General features: G+C 39.0%; 1 protein-coding gene across 1 annotated transcript; it reads left to right on the top strand.

Moving 5' to 3' along the window:
* Nucleotides 1-2,655: 2,655 nt before the first annotated feature.
* LOC148080215 (protein EFR3 homolog B-like) lies at nt 2,656-11,352 on the top strand. Its single transcript, XM_087792609.1, has 22 exons — nt 2,656-2,884; nt 4,057-4,133; nt 4,220-4,347; nt 4,415-4,565; nt 5,269-5,390; nt 5,454-5,603; nt 5,674-5,769; nt 5,847-5,925; nt 6,020-6,155; nt 6,810-6,962; nt 7,044-7,155; nt 7,220-7,271; nt 7,504-7,673; nt 7,759-7,834; nt 7,915-8,076; nt 8,149-8,280; nt 8,350-8,414; nt 8,500-8,633; nt 9,738-9,823; nt 10,248-10,296; nt 10,993-11,096; nt 11,186-11,352. Exons 1-22 carry the CDS (start codon nt 2,656-2,658, stop codon nt 11,318-11,320), a joined length of 2,598 nt encoding a protein of 865 aa, XP_087648735.1. The 3' UTR covers nt 11,321-11,352.
* Nucleotides 11,353-11,473: the final 121 nt, after the last annotated feature.

Here is an 11,473-nt window from a genome sequence, read left to right as displayed (position 1 = left end):
CAGGTACGTGTTTCCTGCCAGCATTTGTAACCAACTGTTTCACCATCTCTTCTTTTTTTTCATCAATCTCAGGAGTGGCACCATCGTTGCAGAGCTGCTGTATTGTTCCAAAATGTATTGTGTGTTATTCTCCACAATTTATAACAGCTAGTTTCAATTTTAGAATATCTTGTGTACGATGTTACAAAATGCTCATAAATAAATATGTGTCTAACACTGCAGTGATAAATGAGTCATTTATAGTTGATCATTTTAAATTTATACGAACAAGAGTTGTTATTGACATAGCAATTAAGCTAGTAGTTTGTTAACTAGCAGGTTAGCCTTTTGAAAAAAAAAGCTTAATGTCTAAATATTTTTTCAAATAATATAAAACATATTTCAAAATCTACCACGATTAACTCAATTTCATTATTATAACAATAATTGAGTAAATGCAGAATACATATTTAGTGCGCATTTTATTTATTAACTAAATTTGGGATACGTAGGCACAACATGGTCTCCTTGACTTCTATTCTTGACAACTGACTTTCACTCATCACAGAAAAGACACAAACATCTTAAGACATTTTTATTTGTTCAGGCTTTTCCTTGATTTTCTGGAACTCCTGTGTTTGTCTCGGCGTTATCTTGACCTTTAAAGTATATATATTATTGACTATTGTTTTGATTGTTTAAGCTCTTTATGACCCTGGTCTGGAAAACGCTATATAAATACAAATGACTTACTTACTTACTTACCTACTCTATATATATTTCTTTAAATTTGCTTCCTCTACATTCCAAGAGGATCTGTTACCAACATTATCTTTTTTTTTAGATTTAGATAACACTTTACGTTTACGATATGACATAAAAAAGGTGTTTAAGTTATTGTGTTCTTCCAAATCATCATCTGGATACCTGATTCGTTCTACTGGCTTCATCATCATCATCAAATGCCAAAAAGCTATAGTTTAGATAAAAACCTGTCAGAAAGTCACATTGGGTAAATAATTTAAAATAAAATAAAAATAATCGGGACAAGAGCCACTCGTTTGTGTTCTTCACCTTCTTGAGTTATAAATACATATCTTGACCAAAAAAGTGCAATGAAGAAAATATTGGTAAACACAGCCTCTTAGTTCTGTCAATATCAGTGAGGTCAGTCGTAAACATGGTTTAATTTGGTCACAATCCAAAACCTACTAAAAGACATAAAATCGTGTTAGACTTCCATTAATATGTGAAAGAAAAGGTTCAGTCAGCTCTGATAATGATTTGTTTGTAGGAAGAAAAACCTGATCTATGAACTATTTTGCATTTCAAAGTTAAGTTTCTTACTGTTTACATACTGTTCCTTCTGTTTATATTTTCTTTCTTTAAAAATAAATAAAATCGTTTTAGCAACATGAACACTGACTAACTAATAAAGCTAACTTTAGCCGCTTAGCTAACAGAAACAAACCTCCACTCATGGAAGACATTACGAGAGAATTTGATACAACCTTAAGAAAATTTCACCTTGTGATGTAATTGTTTGCTCTACACTATCACAATCTACATATATTAAATTCTAAACATTATTTTAAAGGTAACAACGTGTATTTACATTAACTTATTTTATCACTAGAGGGCAGCAGAGTCTGATGGAAAATTGTATCTCTAACTTCTATTTTTTACTATTACTTCGTATAATTGTTTGTCTCCAAACAAATAACTAACCACACCAACACAAGTAATAGGTAAACTTGTGATTCTGCCCTTTTAAAAAAAAAACTTTTTTATATATTTCATATTTGCAGTCATTGGTAGGCCTGGAGAAAGCATATGTTTTCAGCAATTCCCTGAATAAATTGTATCCAATGAAAAAATGCGTAAAAGAGAAGTGTAAAATGATTGTCCGTGTGTAACATAATGAGTGCAATATAAAAATAATTGGTCAAGGAATTTAACTGAATTAACGGAGTGAACATTTAATAGTAATTATTAATAATGAAGTTTAAAATCTTGTTAAATTTGAGATTTTGACCTTCACTTGTAATGAGTTATCTTTTTCTCAAAAAAGAAAAGACAGCTTGTTATTATATATATTTTGCTTTTGGGGTCAGAAATGAATGAAATACCTTGAATACCAGGCTGTTTCCATGCCAACTATTTATATTGTCTTACTTCTTTAGAGAACATTTTGTTGTCAGGGCCGAGTTATTTTTCCGTCACATGTTCCTGGCTCAGACACGTGTGACGCTGACCCCGACATCAATCATGTGTATTGATCAATGATCGGCTGGTAATGCCCTTTTTGCTGAAGCGAAACACCAGCGAGGCTGAACAGTAGGTGTGAATACTTTTTTAAATGTTATGTTTACTTGCCTATTTTATCTGATTTCACTGAGAAATTCTTTGATTTATGAGAATGTTATTTAGGTGATCTGTGATTAATTGATGCTGTTAAGGTGTAATGTTGAGGTTTTTCAACACTTGAATAGCTACGTTTTTTTCATTCAAATCCACAACAAATTTCTCACACTAATCTACAAGTTACCCTCTTTCTTTGGGGGTGGTAAGAGTTAAACAGTCAGGAATGTGTGATGTATTTAGTGAAATCCAGATTTACTATTCTCCTCTCTCACAAATGGACTCTTTAGATTGCAAACGTTGGTGACTGCAGTGATGCCTGGACCACTCGTTCTTCCCAGCCTGCCCCGAGGGGTGAACATGGCATCACTTGCCAGGCGGCTCAGTCCCCCGGCTATACCCCGTAACATCACGGTGCCCCCTCTGCCCAGCTTACCCAGTCTGCCGCGCCTGACCCGGACCGTCACCTTGCCGACTGTTTCCAACGCTCCATGGAGGAGTCTTCGAGAGTGCTTTGGTGTTCTGGACCACCAGACCCCTGCAGGTACGGGACAAGGATTCAGCCATTGAAAGAAACTTGTTTTGTTTTTTTGTATTAAATCTGACCAGAGACCTGCTCTGACTAAAAGTGTTCAAGTAAACCACTGCTGATGAATAAAAAGACAGATAACAAACTAGTGTCTGCTCAGCACAAATGAATTTTGTTTTCAATCAAATTTTCATCACGATTCTAATATAAAAAAGGGCTTATTTTTTTTTAATATAAAAGGATGTTTATTAGGATTTAAATTATTTAAAGACTTTTTTATCAACAAGCTTTCGTTTAAGCTGCAAAGGAGAAAAAAAAAACATAAATCCAGATTATAGAGATGCTGAGCTGCTGCACGTGGACATGCACACTCACTGACACACACACACAGTGACACACACAACACAAACCAATGACATTTTAATGCAGTTTCCTACCTGACAGTGAATGAGAGTGGGCGGAGTGTGCATGAAGCTAGATTATCTTCTGTCTGAATAGTGGATCTCAGCAGTCGTCTTCATGTATGGTGAGAAATGCTTCTACTATTTTTTTTACACATTTTAAAATTACATAATATTTTTCATCATAATTTATTTATATTTTTAGGAGGGGGGATTTGGTGTCACTTAAAATGTTGTTTTTAGTGTCAGGGGTTTATTTTAAATCCTCTGTTAGCTTTTATGTTCAAGCATTCTTTAAAAATCATTAGATAAAGTGACAAATAAATAAAACATTTTTTTGCAAGAACACCTTTCATGGTTTTGAACTAAATGTGTATAATTCTTATTTTATGTTGGCTTCCTTTTTCTATTTTCATTATTTTGTTCAACATATATTGCATTGATATTGCTGTCATTTTGTCAAATGACATCAATTGATCTTTGCTCTCTATAAAATGTAAATGTTCTGTAATTCCATGCATCCAAATGTCGGACACATGATTTCAGATGTCACATGGTCTCCGGATTTAAACCTACATTTGTTCAATCTCCAATAAACAAACGGCAACAATGAAGGTATATTGCATAATGACATGGGATTAAGATGCAAGATCTCCTGTAATCTCTGGAGATTATATAGCGCCCTTCTGTGGTTGCTCTTCTTCATTGCACAACAGTTTATAAATGAAAATAGTCATTTAATTTGACGTACAATTCATTTGTTGAGTCTTTTTGCTGCATGTCCAGGTCTGTGTGGCTGCTGCTGGGCGCTGCGTCCTCGCTTCAAGCGACTGGTTGACAACATTTTTCCAGAAGACCCAGAGGTTCGCGTGTACAAAAAGTATGTAAACCTCATTTCAAAATCAGAATCATTCACTGTGTTGCTCTGGCGTGTGTCTCTGCTGCTAAGGATGGGTTAGTGCAGGCCAACATGGAGAAGTTGACCTTCTTTGCACTCTCTGCTCCCGAGAAACTCGATCGAATCGCCGCCTATCTGTCAGAGCGTCTTACAAGGGAACTGAACCGCCACCGCTACGGGTACCCGTGCATTCAGTCGTGGCATTTTACATGAGAATCGTAGGTGAGTGTGTGTGTGTTTTGTCAGGTATGTGTGTATTGCCATGGAGGCCATGGAACAGCTGCTGCTGGCATGTCACTGTCAGAGCATCAACCTGCTGGTGGAGAGTTTCCTGAGCACACTCAGACTGCTGCTGGAGGCCGACAAGCCACACCTGCACATCCTGGCTACCAACTCTGTATGTAGACACACATGTATACCTGAGCATTAACAGTCACAAACACACGCACCTATAAACTCACAAATGCTTCCACACATAGACACACAAACATATAACACATATTGCACACAAACAACCAGCTACAAACATATACATTCCCATACCGATGTAAACAAAAACACGCACATACAGACATGGGATACAAATGCACACACACAAGTATACACACACACCAATAAACACCCACATGATCACACACAATCTAAAAAAGGCATATAAATGCATATAAGCATAAACATAAATGCACATATACATAACCACACACCTATAAACACACACACACACAAACACACCTATGCACACACACACAAACATATACATATGCACACACACACAAACATATACATATGCACACACACACACAAACATATACATATGTATACACACAGAAACAGATATACAGACACAGACAGACGCAGGCACACCCACATAAACACAAAACTTACATTTATCTACACACTCACCTATAAACACATGCAAGCTAACATAGACAGACACACACAAATGCTCGCAAAGACACATGTATACACACATGTATATTCACACACACAGACACGCACACAGACATAATGCGGTGCGTTTTGACACAAAACTCACTGTTTAAACATGAATTGTTTCCATCAAAATAAACTTTAAAAGAAGGTTTTTTTTTTAATTGTAGTTCGTCAAGTTTGCCAACATCGAGGAAGACACGCCGTCGTATCACCGCAGCTATGACTTCTTTGTGTCCCGCTTCAGTCAGATGTGTCACTCCAAACACGAGGAGCTTGATGTGCAGAACAGGTGCGGCGTGAATATAAGAGGTTTATGGTGACTTTCGTACCTACTTCCTCTGTGGCGTCTCAGAATCCGTGTGTCAGGCATCAGAGGACTTCAGGGCGTGGTGAGGAAGACGGTGGACGACGAGCTGCAGGTCAACATCTGGGAGCCCTGTCACATGGAGCAGATTGTTCCGGCCCTGCTTGTAAACCTGGAGCAGCACACTCATGCAGACAGGTGTGTGGAATAATAATAATAATAATAATAATGTTGTTGCTTTATTGCTCTTGTCAATATCTTCATCCAGTGGGTCCCCGGCTGAGCAGACGGAAGTGTGTTTCAGGGAACTGTTTGGTCGAGCTGCATATGGACACATAAACAACGCCATCAGACCCGTGCTGACGTACGACACAAACATCCTCATGAAGTTGAACTCAAACACACACACACACACACTAACTAACTCTCTTGAACTTCCAGGCACCTGGACGTGCACAATCTCTGGGAAGGCAGAACTTTTGCAGTGCGATGTTTCAAGATCATCATGTTCTCCATCCAGGTCGAACTCATTTCTAAACCACTGCTGCACCTGGAAATACAAGTGGAATCAGCCCTTACTCAAGGTGACCCGTCTCTTTTCTTGGTTCTTCCAGTCTCAGCACTCTCATCTGGTGATCCAACAGCTGCTGGGCCATTTGGACGCCAACAGTCGAAGTGCTGCGTCAGTGCGAGCCGGCATTGTAGAGGTTCTGTCAGAGGCTGCCATCATAGAAGCTACTGGATCAGTGGGTCAGTGCAGACACCAGGTCAAAAATAGAATACTTGAAGTTCATTTTATATAGTATTATATAGAGTAGTAAGTGTATTGAAAGTAAACTGATTTGATACTTCTTCTTACTAAATTGAAACAAGCTTACAAAAGTAGGTATGCACTTGAAATCTATAGTTTAGTTTACCGAAGTATACTTAAAGTACACAATTTTCTATAGTAACAATCTACAAGGTGTATACTGTATTTCTAGTTCGTATTTTGGTACGCAAGCCAGTAACTAATGTGTAACTAACCCAACTCCCCCGACTCACTCAAGTCTTCCTCTCCAAGATGCAGTAAGTCTCTCATCATGTGATATTTTGAAGTTCTCCATCACCTGAAATCCCGGCGAACAAGAGGTTACGAGAGCAGAGTCCCCAAAGAAAAAAGTAGTATACCATACTTGAAGCGCGTTTCATAAATTTTACTTGAGTATAGGTGTACATCAATGTACTATTTTGAAGTACAGTACAACAAAAGTAAACTTCAAGTATACTACTTCAAATGAGTGTACTCATAATACAGTTGAATACATTCCTTTAGTAAGAGTACTCTTGATTGATTGATTTTGTATTGAAAAAAAACAAGAAATGTTTGTTTGGATGTGTGTTTTCTTGTGTGTGTGTTCAAAGGACCCACAGTTTTGGAGGTGTTCAACACTTTGCTGCGTCAGCTCCGCCAGAGTGTCGACTACCAGCTCACTGGTTACTATGACAATGCAGGACAACTGCGGACGAGCAGTGAGGGGGAGGAGCTTGTTCAGGAGGTGGTGATTCGAACTATAGGTAACCGTAAATGCTGGTGTTGTCCAAAAAAAAGCAAGGAAAAGCATGATTATCATTCTTGGTTCTCTTTGTGGACTTCAGGGTCATTTGCCAACATGCTGCCTGTATATCAAAGGTCAGAGGTCATGCTGTTTATAATGGGAAAGATCCCCGTTCCTGGGATCTACCCTGCTCTGGGCTCCCCGACCACCGGGTGACTCACCTGTTCAAGTCTCCTTCTCCTGGGCTCTCACTAAAGGTCAATGCATGTGTTTTAGGTTCGAGGGCAGCAGGATGATCCAGCTGATGCTGCTCAAGTCTTTGCTCCAGGTCTGTCAAAATACCCCAAAATATACTTTGATTGACTTTTGAAATTTCAGAATAAACATCAACAAGAATGTATTGTAAAATGGAAGCTCGACATATTTGTGTCTGGCTCCCCCGGGGTTAGAAAATGGTGATTTTTTACTAAACAAAAGCCTTTTTGGGGCTTGTTTCCATGTATAATCTATCCGAAATTAAACATGTAAAAATATTAATGGTTTCTGTTCTCATCTTCCAGGTGTCCCAGCGTTATGAAAATAGTAATCTGTTGGTGGCGCTGCCGTCCTCCTTCCTGCAGCCACTACTCTCCTTCACCCTCATGGAAGACCCCGAAATCCGACTGCTGGTTCTCTTCATCCTCACCTCACTCATTGACCGTCAGCACAACAGAGATGCGCTTAACTTCAGGTGAGACGCGTCGACACAAACTCTCACCGTCACGATCTTGTTTAATATCCCGAACACGGTTCTTCAACGGTCATGATGCCAGCAGTGTGGGCCTCAGTGCCTCCTCCCTGAAGATGAAGGAGGACCACAGTTCACGTCAGGATGTGTTATTCATGAGGAAGGTGAGACAAATGACTGACATGAGACTTCATTTTGAAATAATTGACTCGCTGATGGCGTGTGTTTGTGTGTGTGTGCGCAGCATGCTCAGCATCTTTACAGACACATCTATCTGGCGTGTAAGGAGGAGAACAACGGTCAGAATCACTACGAGGCTCTCTTCACCCTGTTGGCTGTGATCACAGTGGAACTGTTCAATGATGAGGTTCTTGTCGACCTGATCCGACTGGTCCTCGCCCTGCAGGTGAGTTTGACCGCATCACAGCTTATAATATAACCAGTAACAGGTAACCCTTTAATGCTGTTGTCCAACCAGGAGCTGGCCTTATCCAAGCAGGAGGGTTTATCAACACTTAACCGCTGTGGCGTGCACGCACTCTGTGCTGCCGTCCTCCGCCTTCTGGCTCAGCTCGGGCCCCCGCCTCCCTTGCTGCACTACATCATAGAAGTGAGTGAGGCAGTTTGTATTTCTACTGTAAAGTCTTCATTGTTTGCTTCTGACTTGACGCATTCCCAGGTGATTGACAATCGAAAAATCAACTCTCCTCATCTTCTTCCTGATGTCTTCAGTGGCACAACAAAGTAAAATCCTGTTTGTTTTATTCATTTAAAACACCAACAAAAATAATGTATCATTTTGTAACATATTGCTCATCATGGATCCTAGACCTACTGAAGAGGAGCTGAAGGTGGAGGAGACCTGGTTATTTGTTCAAACACAGATCTGCGAGGCTTTAACAGGAAGTAGTTACCACAACCACGCGGAGAGGTTCAACGTCCCGTACACACCGCAGCTGACAGGTACTTACATGTAAAACCAACGTTTACTCTTTCATCCATCATTTATCAATACTTTTTTTCATATTCTACCATCACTTAAACCAGGGGTGAGCAATTCCATTTCCAAACTAGTCACATTATTTACCGGGAATGTAGTAAGGGGGAAAGTAGGACTAAAGAAAAATGGTTTTTATATGATGGAAACAAGGTTTTTGTTCTTTTACTTGTAAGTAAGATTATCAGCAAATGTTCCAAAGCACTGACTTTCAAATGACCACACTACTGATCTAGTTGGTTAAACACTCAGATGCACAAACACATGATTGCTTAATTGTAGACACAACAATCAGGTTCATGCACTACAAAAAGGCAGCAGGTGAGTTCACCTCTCTTCTACAGACAGTGTCCATATATGTTTGTGCTCATGTGTGTGTGTGTGTCCATATATGTATTTGTCCATATTTGTTTTTTTTTCTGTGTGTACTTCCCTTACATTACTCAAATAACTGAGAAGTAGAATTGCTAAAAGTGTTTTAGGTTAAGTGCAGCAGTGTGTAACTGGTTCAGACAGAGTTAAGTCTATGAAATATGTGTGTTTTCATATGGTAACAAAATATATTTTTTATAAAGAAGATAGTTTTAGCAAGAGTGTTTCATTTTGCTAAGGATGTGAGTTGTTCTGCTAATTGTGTGTAGTGTTTTACAAAACCGGGCCCTCTTTTCAAAATCGTGCTTAAGCAATCGAAAAAAAAATGTAATATAGGAATAAATGAGCCAAAACTGTTATTTTGTTGTTTCTTATTTGACAATGTAATTAATATATTTTTTATGAATATAAATAATTCTGTAAAACATGTAGGGATCATATAAATGCACATATTAAAGACATTTATATCTCTTTTTTAAAACATATATACATTACGTATTAATGAAATGTTCTTGTATTTTTAATGAATCTAATATAATGGATTTCCTGCATCTCTTAAAGACCTAACGACTTCATGTTTTTACGTTTTCTCCCTGGACGACTGAGCTATGGAGACAATAACACTAAACCCAGTGGATCATGTCTCTGACTGCATCTCATCTTTTGTTCTAATATGACCAACATTTTCATTGTTGTAGACGACGAGCGCCTGACAAAGAGGAAGAGTGTCGGGGACATTGTGTCTTTGCAGCTGGACCCACAGATTTCACCACAGGTCCCCAGGGTATGAAAATAGTTCCTGCAATATTTCACCAGTTTGTATGTTCACTGTATCTGATGTGAACAGACTCATTTATCACGAGATGCAGTCAAAGGGTCTGGATTCAGGTCCCTCCAGCTCCACTACAACGAAGAGCTTTGACCCAGATCAACAAAATGAATTAAGATTCTTTGCTTAAATATACATTCAAGCAAATACATCTCATATTTCACCCTCATGTATAACAGTTTTATCAAATAAAAGCTGATTATTTGTTGCCCCTGAAAAGGCCTTTAACCAGCTGACAGAAGTTGTGTGACCCGCTTTTGGGTCGTGTCCCGACATTTAAGAAACACTGATATATATATTGCAGTTAATTGGGTTCACATAATAAAGAATTTCCAATATGATGATTAAACAGTACTAATTAGAAATGGTTGTCTTTTAGAAACCCCAGATGGAGCAGATAACCTTTGAGACGCTGAAGAATGCGATTGGTGAGTGAACACACACATTTTTGTGTGTTTTCATATATTTCTGTGTTATTATATGTATGTTTGTGTTTTGATTTGCCTATTTGTGTGCAATTTAATATGTGTATTCATGTATGTGTGTGAACATGTTTGTGTGTGGGGGGGTTAGGGTGTTTGTTTACGTGTATATGTGTGAGAGTGTTTTCATATGTGAGTGTGTTTGGTTTTAATATCTGTATTTTTGTATGTGTGATTTTTTTTTTCTCTGTGTGTTTGTGTGTGTGTGTGCGCGCGCGCGTCAATATGGTTTAAAACATCCATGTGTGTAACTGTTTATTTTGATATGTGAGTGTGTGTTTTTATATATGAGTAGGTGTGTGTATGCAGACTGGTATGTGTATAATTATGTGATTTTTTTGTATGTGTTTGAGCATGTTTTTTTTGTCTATGTGTGCTTTGTTTAAATGGTTCTGTGTGTTTTAATATGTATAATCAGGTGTCTGAGTGTCAGGCCATTAATTGTTTTTGTGTTTCATTGTGTGTGTTAGTGCACTTGTATACGTGTGTTTATCTTTGTTTTTATATATCTATGTGTGTGTTAGAGAGAACGTTTGTAATTCTGTTGTTTGTGCGTGAGTGTGTACTTGTCTTTGTGTTAACTTTGCTTGAGTTTTTCCTGAGTCTCATGGTTTCCGTTCCAAATACATGTCTATCCATCAGACGACAGAGGAAGTGAGGAAGAGGAGGAGAAGAAGCGACGGAGGCTGATGGAGAAGTTTCAAACAGCACCGTTCGAGGAAATAGCCGCTGAGTGTGGAGCCAGAGTGAGTACCCAGACTGCACTGCACTCCTCCTAGTGAGGCCGCCCACCATCTCCTGGTGGATGGTTGCTCAACACTTGATGTCTCCGCAGGCGTCCCTGCTTCAGTCCAGGCTGGATCACGCATTCGAGCTCATCATCTGCACGCCGCCATCCCCGTCTGGCACCTTGCTGTCACGCTCCACGCCGCTGCACGAAATGAAATTCCCTGACCTTTGTGTTTACTAGTCACATGACCCCTGATGGTTGCTCCTATGTCGTCTTGTAAAACAGGTAAACTGATATCACAGGATCACTGATAGGACAGGAGGAGGGAGAGCTTCTTTTCCATTCATCCTCACTTTTGTTGACAATACTGAAGTTATGGATGATCTGGTTGGA

This window comes from Callionymus lyra, chromosome 5, assembly GCF_982586985.1.
Source record: "Callionymus lyra chromosome 5, fCalLyr1.hap1.1, whole genome shotgun sequence".
NCBI classification, from domain to species: domain Eukaryota; kingdom Metazoa; phylum Chordata; class Actinopteri; order Syngnathiformes; family Callionymidae; genus Callionymus; species Callionymus lyra.
Note: the sequence above shows the minus strand (reverse complement) of the source record. Positions and strands in the feature narration are given on the sequence as shown.